The 22,769-nt window shown below is 41.1% G+C and overlaps 1 protein-coding gene across 2 annotated transcripts in view; it reads left to right on the forward strand.

Annotated features, from left to right (window-relative positions):
- The window catches only part of LOC141085433 (cell adhesion molecule CEACAM1-like), a 91,523-nt gene that overhangs the window by 53,567 nt on the left and 15,187 nt on the right, over positions 1-22,769 (forward strand). Inside the window, exons 5-6 of one of the 2 annotated variants that reach the window (XM_073570795.1) lie at positions 13,444-13,569; positions 19,582-19,631. In XM_073570795.1, the coding sequence (XP_073426896.1) occupies positions 13,444-13,569; positions 19,582-19,631 (176 nt within the window). The remainder of the gene's footprint in view (positions 1-13,443; positions 13,570-19,581; positions 19,632-22,769) is intronic. The other variant, XM_073570796.1, reaches the window with a different exon arrangement.

Below are 22,769 nucleotides of genomic sequence, written 5' to 3' on the forward strand. Positions count from 1 at the left end.
CAGGGTGATTACACACAGCTCAGCCTCATGTCATCCCAACGTGGATTGGTTGACAATAATGAAGAGGAGGAGGAAGAACAGGAGCTACTTTCATGCTCTATAGATGGTACTACAACCACACCTATCATACCGTTTGTTCAGCGTGGATGGCCTGAGGACAGGGAGGAAGAGGAGGAGGACACCTTGGTCAGTTGTCCTGTTGGTGAGGACATGGAATGCTTGCCTGTTACCAGTCTGGCACGCATGGCTGACTTTATGTTGCGCTGCCTTTCCCGTGACCCTCGTATTGTAAAAATATTGAGTAATAGTCATTACTGGGTAGCGACGCTTTCAGACCCATGCTACGAGGAGAACTTTCAGTCTCTTGTTCCAGAGGCTGACAGATGTACTAAAATGGTGCAGTACCAGAGGGCCATTGTTGCAGAATTATTTAAAAAAATCCCCATCTCAAAACGCTGGCGGCAGAGATAACAGTTAGTTGGAAAACCAAGAAGGACAGGCGAGAGAGACACAAACTCCAATCCAGCAGCAGGGGAACTGTTGTGAGTTCATTTTCCCCTTCGTCACTGAGGTCTGGTGAACTCCCTATTCTGGTAAAGGAAGGTAATGAGCCTGATTATCAGGCACCTGAGCCTAATGAGGATGACTGGCTGAGTGGAGTCACTGACTGGATATAAGGCTGCCGACGCCCTTCTGCCCTGCGGGTGATTTCTCTGTGGACTTCTAGGACACCAGTCTGATTCCTGCTTCCCTAAAGCTAAGTTTTCTGCTTTGCCTGTTTGCATTTATGTTTTGTTTTTGTTTTCCTTGCTTTTCTGGATTCTGCCATTCCCTGCTGGGATGAGCTGAATCTCCTTTTGCCGGTTGCTCTGTCTTCAGAATATTCCTGAGTACTGACATAGCTTTTTTGAAGCCTAGCGTCTTCAGGGCCTTTTTCACTGTCAGTCTGTTGGCTCTTATTTTCATAGGGTTTTTCACGGATTGCAGACAGCAGCCTTCCTGTCCTTTCCTATCTATGTAGTTTGGGCCCCGTCTTTGCTCAGTCTATCTTTCTGTCTGTGTTAGTGTTTTCATCTTGCTTCACCATCATTATATGTTCGGGGCTGCCTATTGCTTTAGGGTCTGCTCTGGGGCAGTTTAGATTTCCCCTTTCTTTCTTTAGGCTTATTTAATTCTCCGGCTGTGATCGAGGGGTCTAGGGCATCGTAGGAACCTCCCACGGCTACTGTTAGTTGTTGTGATAGGATCAGGGGTCTGCAATCCGATAGCTGCCAACTGCTCTGGTTTTCTGGACTTAGCTAGCATTTCTGTTTTTGCCTCCTACGGTGACTCATTCATAGCAGAATCACGCGCCATACCGCAGATCCTAGGGTACTCAATAGCAGGAAAGAATTGTGTTTAAAAAAAAAAAAAAAAGTGTGTATATTCTTTCCTCTATATCTCTGAGGCCGTAGGGGGAATTTTTTTTCTCTCAATGGAGATAAAGCAATTGTCTGATCGTGTGGAGCAGCTCGCTGTGGAAGTGCAGGGAATTTCCGCCTACCTTGCTTGTTCGCATGCTGTTGAACCAAAGATCCCTACACTTGATGTATTTTTTGGGGATCAATCTAAATTTTTGAGTTTCAAAAATAATTGTAAATTATTTTTTGCCTTGAAGCCTAACTCGTCAGGGAGCTCCACGCAGCAGGTTAAAATTGTCATCTCTTTGCTGCGTGGCGATCCCCAGGATTGGGCATTTTCTTTGAAACCAGATGATCCTATTCTGACTAATGTGAACGCATTCTTTCAAGCTTTGGGGTTGTTGTATGACAAACCTAATGCTATTGATCCGGCTGAAAAGACCCTGTTGGCATTAAACCAGGGTCGAGATTCTGCAGAGTTGTACTGTCAAAAGTTCCGAAAGTGGGCGGTCCTTACTACCTGGAATGATAATGCCTTGGCTGCTCTCTTTCGGAAGGGTTTTTCAGAAGCCGTAAAAGATACTATGGTGGGATTTCCTGTTCCCTCTGGTCTGGACGATTCTATGTCATTAGCCATTCAGGTTGATCGGCGTTTACGTGAACGCAGGATTGCACGAGAGGTGTTGCCACCGGTTGAACAGACGTCTGAACCTATGCAATGTGATAGAGTTTTGTCTAAGGCGCAACGTCAGGAGTTCAGAAGGCGTAATAAGTTGTGTTTTTTCTGTGGAGATGCCTTGCATATTATTTCTGTTTGTCCTAAATGAGAGAAACGCTTTCCACACACGTTTTCTGTTGGTGGTGTTCAACCTAAGTTTCTTCTGGCAATAACTCTGATCTGCTCCCTGTCCACATTTTCCGCCAAGGCTTTTGTGGATTCGGGAGCAGCGCTAAACCTAATGGACTTGGATTTTGCTAAACATTGTGGATTTCCGTTGACACCTCTCCAGACGCCTATCCCTTTGAGGGGGATTGATGCTACTCCTTTGGCTAAAAATAAACCTCAGTTTTGGACCCAGGTGGTCATGCGGGTCGCCCCAGACCATCAAGAAAATTGCAGATTTTTGGTGTTGCATGGTCTGCATGATGCCGTTGTTCTGGGGTTTCCCTGGTTGCAAATTCATAATCCAGTTTTGGATTGGAAGTCTGTGTCTGTGGTGAGTTGGGGTTGTCGGTGTGCCTTTAGTGAGGCTCCGGTTTTTTCCACCTCTCCTCAGTCGCATGATGTTCCTGACTATTTGGCGGACTTTTATGATGTATTTAGTGAGAATCAGTCTGCATCCTTGCCTCCTCATAGGAGTTATGACTGTGCAATTGAACTAAGCCCGGGGTGTAAATTTCCCAAGGGTCGGCTCTTCAATTTATCTGTACCCGAACACGAGGCTATGCGGTCCTATATTAAGGAGGCGTTGGAGAAGGGTCATATTAGACCATCCTCTTCACCCTTAGGTGCCGGGGTTTTTTTTGTGGCCAAAAAGGATGGTTCTTTAAGGCCTTGTATTGATTATCGTGCCCTCAATAAAATTACTATTAAATATCAGTATCCGTTACCCCTGATTTCGGATCTATTTTCTAGAGTTAGAGGTGCTTGCTGGTTTACCAAGCTTGACCTCAGGGGGGCATATAATCTTATCCGCATTAAGCAGGGGGATGAATGGAAGACGGCGTTTAATACTCCGGAGGGACATTTTGAGTACCTGGTGATGCCTTTTGGGCTCACTAATGCCCCTTCTGTCTTCCAGTGCTTCATGAACGATATTTTCCGAGACTTTGTCGATAAATTTTTGATTATCTATCTGGATGATATTTTGATCTTCTCCAAGGATTGGGATTCTCATGTGGAACATATTCGGACTGTGTTCTGGATCTTGAGGGAGAATTCCCTGTATGTCAAAGGATCGAAATGCCTTTTTGGAGTACAGAGGATTTCATTTTTGGGATTTATTTTGTCTCTGTCAACTATTGAAATGGACCCGGCCAAGGTACAGGCCATTTATGATTGGGTTCAGCCCACTTCTTTGAAGGCCCTCCAGAAGTTTTTGGGTTTTGCTAATTTTTATCGGAAATTTATAGCAAAATTTTCTAGTATTGCCAAGCCATTGACTGATCTGACTAAGAAGGGTGCTGATGTGTTGAATTGGTCTCCGGAGGCTGTTGCTTCCTTTCAGGAGCTGAAGCGAAGATTTACCTCCGCCCCGGTTTTGCGGCAACCTGATGTCTCACTCCCGTTCCAGGTAGAGGTGGATGCTTCTGAGATTGGTGCAGGAGCTGTTTTGTCCCAAAAGGATCATGTAACATCTAAAATGAATCCCTGTGCTTTCTTTTCCCGAAAGTTCTCTCCATCTGAACGTAACTATGATGTGGGGAATCGGGAACTGTTGGCCATGAAATGGGCATTTGAGGAGTGGAGACATTGGTTGGAGGGAGCTAAACATCAAGTTGTGGTCCTCACTGACCACAAGAATTTGATTTACCTAGAGTCGGCTAAACGCTTGAACCCTAGACAGGCTAGGTGGGCCTTGTTTTTTACACGTTTTGATTTTGTGGTCTCTTTTCTTCCTGGAAATAAGAATGTCAAGGCAGACGCCCTCTCTAGGAGTTTCTTTGCTGATTCTCCTGTGGTGACCAAGCCTGCTACCATCTTAGGCGAAGGGGTAGTTCTTTCTGCCATCTCGCACGATTTGAGACTTGCTCTGCAAGAGTTCCAGGAGGACAAACCTGAGCGTTGTCCCAGTGGAAAGTTGTATGTTCCTGACCAGTGGAAGAAGAGAATGATGTCTGAAGTTCATTGCTCTGCATTGGCTGGTCATCCAGGTATTTTTGGTACTAGAGATCTGGTGAGTCGCTCTTTTTGGTGGCCCACCTTGTCTCATGATGTCAGGAATTTTGTGCAGTCCTGTGGGACTTGCTCCCGGTCTAAATCTTGTTCTCGCTCTAGTGGGTTGTTGATGCCTTTGCCGGTCCCCAGGAGGCCATGCACCCATATTTCAATGGATTTCATCTCTGATATGCCAGTCTCTCAAAGAATGACTGACTGTTATTTGGGTGATTTGTGATAGGTTCTCTAAGATGGTTCATCTTGTACCACTCCCTAAGTTGCCATCTTCCTCTGAGTTGGTGCCCCTGTTTTTGCAACAGGTGGTTCGCTTGCACGGGATTCCTGAGAACATTGTATCTGACAGAGGAGTTCAGTTTGTGTCTAGATTTTGGAGGACTTTCTGTTCCAAGCTGGGAATTCAGTTGTCCTTCTCCTCTGCTTTTCACCCTCAGACCAATGGGCAGACAGAGAGAACAAACCAGACCTTGGAGTCGTATTTGAGATGTTTTATTTCCGCTGATCAGGATGATTGGGTTTCATTTTTGCCCTTGGCCGAATTTGCTTTAAATAATAGATCTAGTTCTGCCACTTTGATGTCACCTTTTTTTTGTAACTTTGGGTTTCATCCTCGATTTTCTTCAGGGCAGGTGGAGCCTTCTGCCTGCCCAGGTGTTGACACTGTGGTGGAGAGAATGCACCAGATCTGGGACCAAGTGGTGGATAAGTTATCTCTCTCCCAGGAAAAGGCCCAGCGGTTTTCCAATCGACATAGGACCATTGGTCCCCAGTTTAAGATTGGTGATATGGTGTGGTTATCATCAAAAAATATTGCTATGAAGGTGGCTTCTCCTAAATTTAAGCCTAGATTTATTGGACCTTACAAGATTTTGGAGATTATTAATCCGGTCTCTTTTCGTTTGGCTCTTCCTGTCACATTTAAAATCCATAATGTGTTCCATAAGTCCTTGTTGAAGAGGTTTGTTGAACCAGTTGTTCCTGGGGTGGCATCTCCAGACCCTGTATTGGTTGAAGGTAACATGGAATATGAGGTAGAGAAAATACTGGATTCCCGTCTGGCTAGACGGAGACTCCAGTATTTGGTTAAGTGGAAGGGTTATGGTCAGGAGGATAATTCCTGGGTCTCTGCCTCTGATATTCATGCCAAAAGATTGGTGCGTGCCTTTCATCGGGCTCACCTTGATCGCCCTGGTGGCGTGGTTGAGGGTTCGGTGACCCCTCCTCAAGGGGGAGGTACTGTTGTGAGTTCATTTTCCCCTTTGTCACTGAGGTCTGGTGAACTCCCTATTCTGGTAAAGGAAGGTATTGAACCTGATTATCAGGCACCTGAGCCTAATGAGGATGACTGGCTGAGTGGAGTCACTGACTGGATATAAGGCTGCCGACGCCCTTCTGCCCTGCGGGTGATTTCTCTGTGGACTTCTAGGACACCAGTCTGATTCCTGCTTCCCTAAAGCTAAGTTTTCTGCTTTGCCTGTTTGCATTTATGTTTTGTTTTTGTTTTCCTTGCTTTTCTGGATTCTGCCATTCCCTGCTGGGATGAGCTGAATCTCCTTTTGCCGGTTGCTCTGTCTTCAGAATATTCCTGAGTACTGACATAGCTTTTTTGAAGCCTAGTGTCTTCAGGGCCTTTTTCACTGTCAGTCTGTTGGCTCTTATTTTCATAGGGTTTTTCACGGATTGCAGACAGCAGCCTTCCTGTCCTTTCCTATCTAGGTAGTTTGGGCCCCGTCTTTGCGCAGTCTATCTTTTTGTCTGTGTTAGTGTTTTCATCTTGCTTCACCATCATTATATGTTGGGGGCTGCCTATTGCTTTGGGGTCTGCTCTGGGGCAGTTTAGATTTCCCCTTTCTTTCTTTAGGCTTATTTAATTCTCCGGCTGTGATCGAGGGGTCTAGGGCATCGTAGGAACCTCCCACGGCTACTGTTAGTTGTTGTGATAGGATCAGGGGTCTGCAATCCGATAGCTGCCAACTGCTCTGGTTTTCTGGACTTAGCTAGCTTTTCTGTTTTTGCCTCCTACGGTGACTCATTCATAACAGGGAACACTGGCAAAGTTCTGGGACAGTTTTTTCAGACCCTGACATCGCCCTGGCCCTGAGGCATGGGGTAATGTCACAAGGAATGCAATGCTTTCTAAGATGCAGAGGGAGTACCTTGCTGGCCGTACCAACGTCCTCCGTGATTCCTCAGTGCCTTTTAATTATTGGGTATTCAAGCTGGACACGTGGCATGACCTGGCTCTCTAAACCTTGGAGGTCCTGGCCTGCCCTGCCGCTAGCGTTTTGTCAGAGCGAGTTTTTTGTCGCTGGTGGAAGTATCATCACAGATAAGCGCATTCACCTTTCAGCGGAAAATGCAGACAGGCTGACTCTTAAAAAAATGAACAAGGGATGGATTGGACCAGACTTCTCAACACCACCAAATGATGACAGCGAAACATAACCTCCAATGTAGTGTCTTTTTGGGAGGTCTATTCCCATGCACCTCTTCACACCCACACATGGGTATATGTTGTGAGTTCATTCTCTGGTCCACCAGTAGTGAGTTCTCCTTCCAGGCTCCCTCTGGTGGTAACAGGAGGTAGTGAGGCTGATTTAATACCACCTGATAATGAGGATGACGATTGGACCTCAGGAATCTTAGACTGGATTTAAGACAGCCGACACCCTAAGTTAGTGCTGGTGATTGCTTCTGGCTTCTGAGGTCTTGGTTTTGAGCTCTGTTCCAGCCTTCTCAAAGCTAAGTGTTTTTGCTAATGTTCACACTTGATTTTGTTGGTCTATTCAGTTTTTTGTGTGTTCAGCCAGTCCCGGCTGGGGCTGTGCTGAATTTCCACTCTTATTTATCTGTATTTGCCAATTTGCTTTTTAGTCCCATATTAGATTGGTCTCTTTTTTGCTCTGTCTCAGAATATTTCAGAGTGCTGCTATAGTGGGAGAAGTCTAGTGACTTCAGGGTTAATTTTGTTATCAGAAGTGTTGGACATTATTTTTGAAGGGTTTTTGGCAGATTGCAGACAGTGTCTTTCCTTTCCTATCCTTTATAGTTAGTTTGGGCCCCATTGTTTGCTCAGCCTATTTTCCTGCCTGTGTTTGTGTTTTCATCTTGTTTCACCATCAATACATGTGTGGGGACTGTCTATTCCTTTGGGGTCTGCTCTGGGGCAGTTAGTTTTCCCCTTTTCTTGCTTTAGGCTTATGTAGTCCTCTGGCGGTGACAAGGCGTCTAGGTCATCGTAGGAACGCTCCACTGCTACTGCTAGGATCAGGGATCTGCAATCTGCATAGTTACCAACCTCTCTGGTTTTCTGAGACTTGGCTTTTTGTTGTCCTCCTCGGTGACCCATTCATAACAGGTATATGTTTCCTGATTTTGGCTATTTGGTGTCCTCCTTCTCCTCATCCTCACCGTCCACCACCACTCGAACACGAGGGTGAACGTATTCTATCATGCCCCAGCCACTCCATTTTTGGGCAAGGGAGTTATGATGTCCGTCATCAAATTTAAAAAAATATGTACCCTCCCAAGGGGAAATGTTTGCCAGCCCATACACTTAGTGTATGGGCATTACAAGTCTAGGAGAACCGCTCCTTTAAATTGGGCATAGTTTTTAATCAGGCCGTCCTCCACGTCTCATCATCCACTGCCACTAGATCACCAGGGTTAACATGTTGCATGCTACTATAGCCAGTATCGAATTATTAACAAGGGTGAGTGGTTATGCTGGGCGTAAAATACTTGCTGAAAATAAGGTTGAGGTGTACCCCACAGGGGAAATATTTGCCAGCCCATGCACTTAGTCTATGGGCATTACAAGTCTTGGAGAACCACTCCTTTACATTGGGCCTATTTTTTAATGAGGCCTTCTCCCACGTCTCATTATCCACTGCCACTAGATCCCCAGGGTTAACGTGTTCCATGCTGCTACAGCCAGTGTTGAATTATTAACAAAGGTGGGTAGTTATGCTGGACGTAAAATACTTGTTCAGCAAAAGGTTGAGGTGTACCCCACAGGGGAAATGTTTGCCAGCCCATACACTTAGTGTATGGGCATTACAAGTCTGGGAGACCAGCTCCTTTGTAATGGGACATTTTTTTTATGAGGCCCTCCTCCATGTTTCTTCCAAGAGGGGATTGGGGTTATTGGGGTGCATATGACTTGGTAGCAGGGCAGGCCTTTCAGTCAATGCATAAGAAAACAGGATGGGAGTTCAAAATTAATAATGTGAAGTGGATTTTCCTGTGCCCATCCAGTAACTGAGTTCAAAGGCTTATTGGGGTGCGTATGACTTGGCAGCAAGGCAGGCCATGCTGTCAATGCATAAGAAAAGAGTATGGGAGTACAAAATGAATAACGTGAAGTGGATTTTCCTGGGCCCATCCAGTACCTGGGTTCAAAGGCTTATTGGAGTGCATATGACTTGGTGGGGGGCAGGCCTTGCAGTCAATGCATAAGAAAAGAGTTTGGGAGTACAATCTTAATGTGAAGTGGAATTTCTTGTGCCCATCCAGTACCTGGGTTCAATGGCTTATTGTGGTGCATATGACTTGGTAGCAGGGCAGGCCTTGCAGTCAATGCATAAGAAAACATTGTGGGAGTACAAACTGAATAATGTGAAGTGGATTGTCCTGTGGCCTTCCAGTACGTGGCTTGAAAAGCTTATTGGGGTGCATGTAACTTTGGGACAGGCTAGACCTTGCATTCAATGCAACATTTTTTCGGGAATCCCCACTGTACCTCTCGTGAAAGGGGTATTGGGGTGCGTCGTAATTCTTGGCAGCCCATCCACTCACTGCATAGGCAAAAAGAGCATAGGAGACCCACTGTTTAATAATGGCCCTTTAAGAAGATTAATGCTGCCTGATGCCCCTGTAAACATAGGCTCTGTGACTTTGAGTCCCTCCTTCATAAATGAAACAAGATGTGTCTGCTTATGTGTCACACACCACATGGCCAGCTAGGGTTGTTAAATGTTACAATGACATTTCCCAGTGAATGCATTTGTATTGGTTGAAAGCAATGCAAAAGTTGCAAAACACCTCAAAAATGCTGTGTGTGAACATAGCCCAAGTGGTAGAGGAAAATTTTGGTTTTGGGTTAATTATTTTGCCTTATATAAAAGTCAGTTCCCAGCAAAATCCATTTTGGTTTTGTTTTTGTAGGTTTTTTTGTTGCACCTGTAAAAAGGGCGTGAAACTCTGACAACATTGTTTAGAGCTGTGACCTAGGAGTGAGAAATGCTTCCAGGGGCAGTTGCCATGATGTCCCTGTGTCATTTGAGTAGTGTTTCCATCATTTCCTGTCGTTTTTAGACCTTGAAAGGTCACATGGGGGGATCGCGGTAAAAATGCTCGGGTCTCCAATAGACTTACATTGGGCTAGTTGTTCTGTCCGAGTACCTGAGTATTCCAATTTGCTCGACCCAAGCAATGAGCATCCAAGCATTTTAGTGCTCGCTCATCACTAATTGTGACCAACAGCCTGTTAAATAACGCAATGACTTTTTATGTTTTTTTTATTAAAAATCCTTTAAAAAATACAGGAAAGATGTATATCTTTGTACCGTGTTAGCCAGTAGATAGAAAAATATTCAGGATTGAGAGTCCTCAGTAGTTGATACCTTTTAATGGCTAACTGAAAAGATGGTAACACATTGCAAGCTTTCGAGACTACTCTGATGAAGAGACCTTAGTAGTCTCGAAAGCTTGCAATGTGTTACCATCTTTTCAGTTAGCCATTAAAAGGTATCAACTACTGAGGACTCTCAATCCTGAATATTTTTCTTTAAAAAATAATATTTTTTGATGGAAAATGCCTGCTATCTTTCTATGTATCGGCATGCTGTGTATTTGGAGCAAGACATGGCTTTTTAACAAGCTTTGGTCCAAAAATTATCCCTTTTTTGTCGAATAACAACATGTTGAGTATTTGTAAACTAGAATAGCAATGGTTTGTTCTTTGTTAGCCATCAAAATTGTACTATCTCTTTTTTTGGAGTAGCAACAGGTTTTGTGTTTTTTTTTCGTAAAGTATATAAACAATGATAAAGCCCCTGGGCACAGATAATATAGCAAAAAAAGAGGAAATAGAAAATAACAGTCCAGACAAAATGATCCATCAAAAACAATGGCTTACTGTTTTAGCCATAGGCCTTTAAAAAAAAATATATATTATTTTTGGGCAGCAACAAAAAGTTTGATACATTTTATTTCCTTTCCCGCAACCTAAAATGATTAAAATAAAACTATTGTCATGCATTGGTGTCCAAACCCCTGAGCCTGAGATTTGTGGTCGACTTATCTGTTAGCCAAACCACAGCAGGTACACCTTTTCTCTGGGTGTTTTGTTGCTGTTATCCTTGCTGCATTCTTTTTAGGGTAAAGGGTGTTTTCTTTTACTCATTTGTCTGCCTTATCACCTTTTGGGTGCGGCTTTATATAATTTCCCCCTGCTGGTACTTCCTACTGGTGTACCATGTGCACGCTAAATATCGTATACAGGGGTTGCTGGGTGTGTGCGCATACATTTGCTTTAATTGCTGTCACTCTCAGACTGACGACTGCCATATCTTGGAGCAAGTGGGAACCCTTTGTTATCATTAAGAATGAGCCAGATATTTTTAATAAAAATAACTTGTTTATTTGATCTTGAAACTATGTACAACATGTTGAAGGTAAAACACTTGAATTCTTCATCTGCATTGCATGACAGAGGCCAAAAGATTTTGGTTATGATGGCGACGCCTAACTTGGTAAGAACATTGCTGAAGTATAACAGGTTAAGTTGAGGACCTCCATCTTCCTAGTACAGGTCCGCACTGGTTGATGTGTCTCACTGTGAACTCTTCACCCAGTGCACTACTCTGTGGAATATTTAAGGGAGCTCTTCTAGGTTCTATACCTTATGGACGTGTCCCAGCCTGGCTGATTCCTTATTCCGTCACTAAAACCTCCAGGTTTGGCAAACACACTTCCACTTGCCCACTACAGCTGACACTACTGAGAGTTTTATCTTTATCTGAAACTGAACTTGAAATAACCCATAAAACAGAAGGAACTCACTCCTAGTGCCCACTTACTCCTCACGAAACCATGGGCTGGACTTACAGTTAACCCTGTCAACCCTGAATAAAGGAAAACTGCAACCTACATGAGGATAACATAAACAATAATATACAGGTCATATAAGATAATGAATAAGAAGCTTTCAGAGAAGATATTCAACAATGTCTCCACTTTTACATGATAAAGCAATGTACAGTTGTTGCCAAAAGTATTGACACCCCTGCAATTCTGTCAGATAATACTCGGTTTCTTCCTAAAAATGATTGCAAGCACAAATTCTTTGGTATTATTATCTTCATTTAATTTGTCTTAAATGAAAAAACACAAAAAGAATTGTCCTAAAGTCAAATTGGATATAATTCCACACCAAACATAAAAAAGAGGGTGGACAAAAGTATTGGCACTGTTCGAAAAATCATGTGATGCTTCTCTAATTTGTGTAATTAACAGCACCTGTAACTTACCTGTGGCTCCTAACAGGCAATAACTAAATCACACTTGCAGCCAGTTGACATGGATTAAAGTTGACTCCACCTCTGTCCTGTGTCCTTGTGTGTACCACATTGAGCATGGAGAAAAGAAAGAAGACCAAAGAACTGTCTGAGGACTTGAGAAACCAAATTGTGAGGAAGCATGAGCAATCTCAAGGCTACAAGTCCATCTCCAAAGACCTGAATGTTCCTCTGTCTACCGTGCGCAGTGTCATCAAGAAGTTAAAAGCCCGTGGCACTGTGGCTAACCTCCCTAGATGTGGATGGAAAAGAAAAATTGACAGGAGATTTCAAAGCAAGATTGTGCAGATGTTGGATAAAGAACCTCGACAAACATCCAAACAAGTTCAAGCTGCCCTGCAGTCCGAGGGTACAAAAGTGTCAACCCGTACTATCTGTCGGCGTCTGAATGAAAAGTGACTGTATGGTAGGAGACCCAGGAAGACCCCACTTCTTACCCCGAGACATAAAAAAGCCAAGCTGGAGTTTGCCAAAACTTACCTGAAAAAGCCTAAAACGTTTTGGAAGAATGTTCTCTGGTCAGATGAGACAAAAGTAGAGCGTTTTGGGCAAAGGCATCAACATAGAATTTACACGAGGAAAAAAAGAGGCACTCAAAGAAAAGAACACGGTCCCTACAGTCAAACATGGAGGAGGTTCCCTGATGTTTTGGGGTTGCTTTGCTGCCTCTGGCACTGGACTGCTTGATCATGTGCATGGCATTATGAAGTCTGAAGACTACCAACAAATTTTGCAGCATAATGTAGGGACCAGTGTGAGAAAGCTGGGTCTCCTTCAGAGGTCATGGGTCTTCCAGCAGGACAATGACCCAAAGCACACTTCAAAAAGCACTAGAAAATGGTTTGAGAGAAAGCACTGGAGACTTCTAAGGTGGCCAGCAATGAGTCCAGACCTGAATCCCATAGAACACCTGTGGAGAGATCTAAAAATGGCAATTTGGAGAAGGCACCCTTCAAATATCAGGGACCTGGAGCAGTTTGCCAAAGAAGAATGGTCTAAAATTCCAGCAGAGCATTGTAAGAAACTCATTGATGGCTACCGGAAGCGGTTGGTCGCAGTTATTTTGGCTAATGGTTGTGCAACCAAGTATTAGGCTGAGGGTGCCAATACTTTTGTCTGGCCCATTTTTGGAGTTTTGTGTGAAATGATCAATGTTTTGCTTTTTGCTTCATTCTCTTTTGTGTTTTTTTCATTTAAGACAAATGAAGATAATACCAAAGAATTTGTGTTTGCAATCATTTTCAGGAAGAAACTGAGTATTATCTGACAGAATTGCAGGGGTGTCAATACTTTTGGCCACAACTGTATTAATCATCAGCCCTATCTTAAAACTCAATATTGACCTTTTAATGAGCCCTGCCATGTAAACTGATGATGGGCAAACTCCCTGAAACACGTGTATGCAACTGGAGTTCTTGGTTTGGATTCTTATCCTACGCCATGTGGTAATGGACTGAATGAAAAATCTAAATTCAATGGTTATGGTGTGTGTCTTAATAGCTTTTCATATAGTGTATTCTTATTTATTTATTCTTATTTATTTCTACCTTTGCTTTTTCAATTATAGCGTTGAAATGTGAAGAGCCCACTGGACTTATACTTGCACTTGTCTTTGGTCTAATCTTAAGCGTTGTACTAAATATAATTTCAAATTCCTACTTGCAATGGAAATTATTGACAAAAGGGAGAAATGGTAAGAAAAAATACTGGCATATATTTATATAAAGACAGGAAATAATTACCAATATTTACTTGTCATCAAAGGATTATGCTGATCGGTGACGACAATCACAGGGATCTTCTGCAGACGCCAATGAGTGGGGTTTCTGATGTGCTTCCGGCACGATCATATTAAATGCCAGTGTCAGAGATTGACAGCGGCATTTAACTTGTTAACAGCCGTGGGTGTAACGCAATTCCACCCGCGGCTGTTAAGGACACATGATAGCTGATCAAATCAGCTATCATGTGCCGGAACCCGCATCAAAGGGGAATACAAGACCTATGACGTATCCATAGGTCAAAGGTCGTGAAGGGGTTAAAGTGATTCATAATGATAAAAAGTAATTAAGATAAAGTATAGTTCCATATTATTATGGTCTTGTAAAATAATGCATATCCTGTAAAATACTCAGGACTAGTTACCAGATAAAAATATAGTGGTTTATTTGGATTCTTCCATCAAAGAAAGGTTATTACAGAAAAACAGGTGAATAAAAATAAGTGAAAGAGAGATTGTCCATTGTTCATAGCAAAGCAGCATGTATTCTTCTTTCTCTCCGGGATCTCACATGGCAAATGGCGTCTGTCTCTCAGTTCGACTTCTTCGTAGTAAAGTAACATACCAGCTGTTGAGTTATGTCATCTTGCGTCTGTGTCTCATGATGGTGAGGGAAGAAGAGCGACCTCTACAGTTAGCCATGAATTATATACGTCGTCTCCTAAAGCACGTGGTCTCTACATATATGGAGCTGTCTTTCTACCATGAGCCAAGCTTAAAAATAGCCTATGTCATGTAAGCTAAAGCAATGTACAGAACTGAGTCTTATAAGAAATTAACGGATTATTAATATTTAACAATTCCCCCTTTTGAGGGAGACAGACATTAATTGGAACCCTCAAAATATAATGAGATCTTTTTTTTTTTTTTTCTTCTTTTCTTCTTCTTTGACAAAATAATTTAATATCAATAATAATAATAATAATAATAATAATAATAATAATAATATCAGATTACCGTTATAAGTACTCAATGACATAATTGATGTGAATTCATGTTATGGTAAGCCGTGAACAATATTCATATAAAATATGTATAATTATACTTCCCTAAGTCTAAATTGAAGCATCTCAGGTCCAGTCATCATCTGATGTCATCTGGTCTTCATTTTGATGTCTTCTGTCTTCTTCTTGGTTCTTTTAAAAATACAGTTTTCTTATAGCATATAGATGTTGTAGAAATCGTGTCGTGTATCAAATCAAAGTCCATAAATTCAAATGTTAATACGAAAACAAAGTCTATGCAGCTTTAATATCTGTGCAGTGTCATCTTTAAAAACCTGGGCTTACATTGGCTCGCCTTGGATATTCTGGAATCCTCCATCGGCACTGGTCTTTGAACAGGTGTGACGTCTTTGGTCAGCAAAGCAAGGGTTAAAATGACTCTTCCTTGCTAAACATAGCACCATAACCAGTCCTTGTCCTAATGCACAGGACATATGTCAGGGTTAATTACCTTCATTGTTCACCAGCTTTCATCGAAGCTTTTCAGGTGATTGAAAACCTCTGGAACTTGATAAGAACGTGATAACACAGTTCATCTCAGCATCATAGGATCATCGTCCTCTGGTTGTCAGGTTAGACACTTTAATTGTGACTGTCGGTGGTGGATACTGCACTTGTGACTGTCAGTGGTGGATACTGCACTTGTGACTGTCAGTGGTGGATACTGCACTTGTAATTAACATAGTTACTCAGTAATCATAGCTTTGTTACCTTCTGGGACTTCTGGATCGCGGCATTCTTCTTCTTGCAACTGATAAGAATCAATTTTAATATGAAAAGTCTTTATTAACATAATTTCAGTATCTTGCTTGAAGTCTTCATTCCCTATTCTATACCAAATCTGGTAATTTCCCTATCCTATAATATCACAGCGTACCATAGCAATCAGTAATATCCATATAATTATTATCAGAATTTGTACCATATATAGATTTCAATATTTGAAATAATAAACCAATAATAAGTGATAAACATTATTATCCATATTTTTTCATGTGATAGAACATTTTTATGTCATAGGTGTAATTACCTTTTTCAACCCATAGGTGTCACTGTGTTTTATGTAACCAATGTTTTCATCTTTATTAATACGGAATATATTTATTATACTAATAATATGTAGGAATGTATAGCCATGAACCAAAATAAGAATATATGAGTGAGCGAATGAATGAATAAAAGAATTGTTGCATATAACTCAGAAGTGAAACATTTTCCTTAGTAATAGAACCATATAATTGCTATATTTAATGAAGCAATATTCTCAGTAGATATTACTTTACTAAATATTGGTGAAAGAATTAAAAATAATGAAAAATAAGAATAAAAATAAGAATAAGAATAAGGCCTTTATGTTGATGCAGAGTAGTTATGTCTTCAGTAACATATACCCTTAATATTTCCATGATCTGGATTATTTCATAATTGTCATAAACTTGTGTTATCAAAATATTCAAATTATGCAACTTTGCATGTAATTCCTCTGTAAAGAAATGACTCTTTATAATACTTGTTATTATACCCAATACTTATACCATTGTACCTTATTAATATTTTTTCCTATTAAAATGTGTGAAGAAGAGGTATTAATCAAATGTGATGATGTAGTCAGGATCAAAAACATATTTTCCCCCTTAATAGCAAAAAATATTGTTCTATGAAATAATTCATTTATCAAAACCAAAATTAAAAATAATAAATTTATAAATTGTGTAAATATTATACTTGCTTATACCATTATTTGTCTGAAGATGTGTAACCATTAAAATTAATTTGAATATCATAAAATTATCCTTTGGAAAAATTAATTTGCATAAACTATTTTGATGTGCGATTGCACTTATCCACAATTAACTAAGTCAAGAAATAATAATTACTATAGAAATATATGTTGTGTAGATAATATTTCATTATGTATCTTAATATTCTAATAATTTCCTAAAGATAAAAGCTTTTGGGTTTTTTTTTTTTTTCTTTCTCTCATGCATTCAGGATCCTGAGGCCTCACAAACATATCACATCACTCGCTCAGCAGCTGCTCATACACTCAGTCACTGTCATTCAGACTGTGTCACATATTAACTTTAAACCAAATACCTCACATACGAAGGTGTGATGAATACACGTATTTTAACCCAAATTATCCTAATTATCAATGCATTGTAAACTATTTCAATTTAGTCTCTTAATATTTCTTTGAATATTCCCCACATGACATAAATATATGTATAGCTATACTTGACATTTAGGCCTGAAAAAAATTCCATTGCTTTGCAAAAGTTGAGACCCCTTTAAAAATTCTTTCCCTAAGGAACAGGGACATAGTATACTGGTCTGGTATACTTATTATTAGAACAAGGTACAAATTCCATATGCTGTGGTAGTCATTCGAACCATGCAGTGAAGCACACACCCAAAACATATTTTTAAAATGCAATTAGTTATTTCCTTTTAAGGGTTAGATATATAAAATCATGCAATTATTGCAACTTCCTGTGTAAATAAAGGCATAAATCCTTGGAAGAGAATTTTTCTCGATTAAGTCCTGCTTTGAAATGAAAATTCTAAGGAAACATTAAAAATAAGGTTAATATCATATTCATATTCTAAATATTATTACTGATGTAGATTTTAATTTTCATTAAAAAATACAGTTCTACTATTTCTACTTCTACAAACACTCTATATATACTGTATGAATATGTATATATCCACAAACTATAAAACTACAGGATTATACTCTATAAAATAATTACATATAACTCACTAATTGTATAACACTGTTACACAATATATATTACTTTTTTCCTAGCCAATTCCTACACCCATACTTATTTCTCTGCAAAAAATATCCTGAAAGGTTCTTGCCATTTTAAAGCTGATAGATTCTTGGAGCAGAGTATTCAGTTTACAGGCCATGATGTCACTCACCACCTGTTTCTGTCTGTTAAATTCGGCCATCTTTGTTACAGAAAGAAAATCAGAACTCATCATTTTTCTTAATTCAATTTGTGTCTTTTCGGTGTTCTTTTGCATCATTCCATATGGCTTATAACAAACATGTGATTTCCTTTTTCTTTCTTCGTAGATTTGATTTTGGGGAAAACTCATTTTAGAAGGCTTTGCTAATACAAGCTTCTGATAAGATTTTACTCTGCCTGTCTTCACAAAATTAGCACAATTTACTTTCCTTTCACGATTCTCGTGTTTTCTGGCAAAATCAAGGGATTGCGCACATTCAAATAAAGAATCTTTTTGTGATGCAATAACACGAGATGCAGGATTTAGAAACCAAAATTTGCTTACAAAACTCCTTATGAGGGACGGTGTTTTGACATTCTCACTCAGCATTTTGTACAAACGTTCATATATGGACATGAACGTAAAAATACATTCCTTCCGACCAATCCTTAATTTTTGAAGAATATCAATATCTAGATGATTTTCATTTGATGAACAAAAAATGAGAATTTTTAATCTGTCCTTATCAGTTAAATTCTCATGTGTTTCACCAGATAACTTTAAAGTCAATCTCCTAGCAACGTTTACAGGGATCCACATTTTGAACAACTGATTCTTCTCCTCGTTAGATAAATCAAATTTATCAACACAACTTTCAAAAACCTCAGAGTTTCTACAAACATCTATTTTGCTGTCATATGCAGGAATTATTTGGCATATTTTTATCAAATTCTTCCTCACGCTACTTCGGATTTGGGCCTGTGAGTCTTCTATTTTTAGTGGTACGTCTTTCCCTTGTACGTCCTCTACGTCAGTTCTGAAGTCTCCTCCTACTTCTCCATCTTGTTCCACGTCTGCAAGGTCACCTTCAATGGCTGCTACAGACACTTGATTACAGTCAATCTCCCTAACTTTACAGCCAATCTCGAGAACATCACAACAATCATTTTTGGATTTCTCTGACACAGATCTATGAAATATATCTACCATCTGTAGAATATTTTTTAATCTCTCTCTTTCTCTATTGAAAAACTTAGAATCTAACCTCTGATTCTCGAGTTCACACTCGGCATATAAACTTAACCATAAAACTTGTGAATTAGAATTGTCTACAGACTTAAATTTCAATTTACTCTGCTTAGCAAGACAATTAATGACATCCATTTTATCTTACCTTGAAATGTCTCAGCTTGTTCCTTTGATGGACAACGCTGGGTTCCTGTTGTCTTCACACGTCTGGCTTACGTCTGGTACTTTTGGCACTTGTAGTACTTCTCAATCTATCTGGTACTTCTTACTTCTAGGTTCTGTATGATTCTTGTAAGTAGTGGAATTCCCGATAACTTGCACATATGATTTGACATTAGCAAAGTCCAATCCCCCTTTTGGGCAAGTGGAGGGAAATTCGCAAAACAGTACAAAAATGCAGATCTGGCTGGCTCTCCAATGTAAAATAATGCATATCCTGTAAAATACTCAGGACTAGTTACCAGATAAAAATATAGTGGTTTATTTGGATTCTTCCATCAAAGAAAGGTTATTACAGAAAAACAGGTGAATAAAAATAAGTGAAAGAGAGATTGTCCATTGTTCATAGCAAAGCAGCATGTATTCTTCTTTCTCTCCGGGATCTCACATGGCAAATGGCGTCTGTCTCTCAGTTCGACTTCTTCGTAGTAAAGTAACATACCAGCTGTTGAGTTATGTCATCTTGCGTCTGTGTCTCATGATGGTGAGGGAAGAAGAGCGACCTCTACAGTTAGCCATGAATTATATACGTCGTCTCCTAAAGCACGTGGTCTCTACATATATGGAGCTGTCTTTCTACCATGAGCCAAGCTTAAAAATAGCCTATGTCGTGTAAGCTAAAGCAATGTACAGAACTGAGTCTTATAAGAAATTAACGGATTATTAATATTTAACAGGTCTCTTCATAGTATATCTTTTCTTTTATCTTCAGAGACATCGGAGAATAGACATGATTACAACAGTGTTTATGCAAATGTGAAGGTAGGTCACAATGTCCTAACAAGTGCATAAACACAATTTCATGGAAATATATACTGAAAATCAATCCTATTCTATTCTTTTTTTTTTTTTTTTTTTTGCATCTGGCACCAGTAACTCCAGGGAAATTATAATTATACTAATAACTCTATATATTTAACAGTATATAGTGAAATCGTTGACGGTAGAGCCATCGCAAGAACGATGGCAAAGTCACCTGCAATGCCACCACAGAAAAATGACAGATGACTTTTTCCAGAAGCAGCTTCACCTGGGAAAACTTGACTGCTCCGTTTTTTTTATGACACCCAGAGGCTATGTGCACTTAGCCTCTGGGAATGTGCACTTAGCCTCTGGGTATGTGCACTTAGCCTCTGGGTATGTGCACTTAGCCTCTGGGTATGTGCACTTAGCCTCTGGGAATGTGCACTTAGCCTCTGGGAATGTGCACTTAGCCTCTGGGTATGTGCACTTAGCCTCTGGGTATGTGCACTTAGCCTCTGGGTATGTGCACTTAGCCTCTGGGTATGTGCACTTAGCCTCTGGGAATGTGCACTTAGCCTCTGGGTATGTGCACTTAGCCTCTGGGTATGTGCACTTAGCCTCTGGGTATGTGCACTTAGCCTCTGGGTATGTGCACTTAGCCTCTGGGAATGTGCACTTAGCCTCTGGGTATGTGCACTTAGCCTCTGGGTATGTGCACTTAGCCTCTGGGTATGTGCACTTAGCCTCTGGGTATGTGCACTTAGCCTCTGGGAATGTGCACTTAGCCTCTGGGTATGTGCACATAGCCAAACGCTATGTGCACACAGAGAACCCAATTCATCAGTATATTTTGTCTAGTTTGTGCCTTTTTGTTTGCACCCATTTCATCATTCTATTTTCGCCCTTTTTGAAGTCTGTTTCATATGTGCTCGCCTGTTTATTTTTGTTTTCTGCTTAGTGGGTGGGATTTAGCGATTTCACATATTTCATCTCCAAAGACCTGAATGTTCCTGTGTCTACCGTGCGCAGTGTCATCAAGAAGTTTAAAGCCCATGGCACTGTGGCTAACCTCCCTAGATGTGGACGGAAAAGAAAAATTGACAAGAGATTTCAACGCAAGATTGTGCGGATGTTGGATAAAAAACCTCGACTAACATCCAAACAAGTTCAAGCTGCCCTGCAGTCCGAGGGTGCAACAGTGTCAACCCGTACTATCCATCGGCGTCTGAATGAAAAGGGACTGTATGGTAGGAGACCCAGGAAGACCCCACTTCTTACCCCGAGACATAAAAAAGCCAAGCTGGAGTTTGCCAAAACTTACCTGAAAAAGCCTAAAACGTTTTGGAAGAATGTTCTCTGGTCAGATGAGACAAAAGTAGAGCTTTTTGGGCAAAGGCATCAACATACACTCACTGGCCACTTTATTAGGTACACCTGTCCAACTGTGTGTTAAGACTTAATTTCTAATCAGCCAATCACATGGCGGCAACTCAGTGCATTTAGGCATGTAGACATGGTCAAGACAATCTCCTGCAGTTCAAACCGAGCATCAGTATGGGGAAGAAAGGTGATTTGAGTGCCTTTGAACGTGGCATGATTGTTGGTGCCAGAAGGGCTGGTCTGAGTATTTCAGAAACTGCTGATCTACTGGGATTTTCACGCACAACCATCTCTAGGGTTTACAGAGAATGGTCCGAAAAAGAAAAAAAATCCAGTGAGCGGCAGTTCTGTGGCCGGAAATGCCATGTTGATGCCAGAGGTCAGAGGAGAATGGGCAGACTGGTTCGAGCTGATAGAAAGGCAACAGTTACTCAAATTGCCACCCGTTACAACCAAGGTAGGCAGAAGAGCATCTCTGAACGCACAGTGCGTCGAACTTTGAGGCAGATGGGCTACAGCAGCAGAAGACCACACCGGGTACCACTCCTCTCAGCTAAGAACAGGAAACTGAGGCTACAATTTGCACAAGCTCATCGAAATTGGACAGTAGAAGATTGGAAAAACGTTGCCTGGTCTGATGAGTCTCGATTTCTGCTGCGACATTCGGATGGTAGGGTCAGAATTTGGCGTAAACAACATGAAAGCATGGATCCATCCTGCCTTGTATCAACGGTTCAGGCTGGTGGTGGTGGTGTCATGGTGTGGGGAATTTTTTCTGGGCACTCTTTGGGCCCCTTGGTACCAATTGAGCATCGTTGCAACGCCACAGCCTACCTGAGTATTGTTGCTGACCATGTCCATCCCTTTATGACCACAATGTACCCAACATCTGATGGCTACTTTCAGCAGGATAATGCGCCATGTCATAAAGCTCGAATCATCTCAGATTGGTTTCTTGAACATGACAATGAGTTTACTGTACTCAAATGGCCTCCTCAGTCACCAGATCTCAATCCAATAGAGCATCTTTGGGATGTGGTGGAACGGGAGATTCGCATCAGGGATGTGCAGCCGACAAATCTGCGCCAACTGTGTGATGCCATCATGTCAATATGGTCCAAAATCTCTGAGGAATGCTTCCAGCACCTTGTTGAATCTCTGCCACGAAGAATTGAGGCAGTTCTGAAGGCAAAAGGGGGTCCAACCCGTTACTAGCATGGTGTACCTAATAAAGTGGCCAGTGAGTGTAGAGTTTACAGGAGAGAAAAAAGAGGCATTCAAAGAAAAGAACACGGTCCCTACAGTCAAATATGGCGGAGGTTCCCTGATGTTTTGGGGTTGCTTTGCTGCCTCTGGCACTGGACTGCTTGACCGTGTGCATGGCATTATGAAGTCTGAAGACTACCAACAAATTTTGCAGCATAATGTAGGGCCCAGTGTGAGAAAGATGGGTCTCCCTCAGAGGTCATGGGTCTTCCAGCAGGACAATGACCCAAAACACACTTCAAAAAGCACTAGAAAATGGTTTGAGAGAAAGCACTGGAGACTTCTAAGGTGGCCAGCAATGAGTCCAGACCTGAATCCCATAGAACACCTGTGGAGAGATCTAAAAATGGCAGTTTGGAGAAGGCACCCTTCAAATATCAGGGACCTGGAGCAGTTTGCCAAAGAAGAATGGTCTAAAATTCCAGCAGAGCATTGTAAGAAACTTATTGAGGGTTACCGGAAGCGGTTGGTCGCAGTTATTTTGGCTAAAGGTTGTGTAACCAAGTATTA

Source organism: Dendrobates tinctorius, unplaced genomic scaffold, assembly GCF_039654945.1.
Source record: "Dendrobates tinctorius isolate UK_male_01 unplaced genomic scaffold, ASM3965494v1 ptg000028l, whole genome shotgun sequence".
Taxonomy (NCBI): Eukaryota; Metazoa; Chordata; class Amphibia; order Anura; family Dendrobatidae; genus Dendrobates; species Dendrobates tinctorius.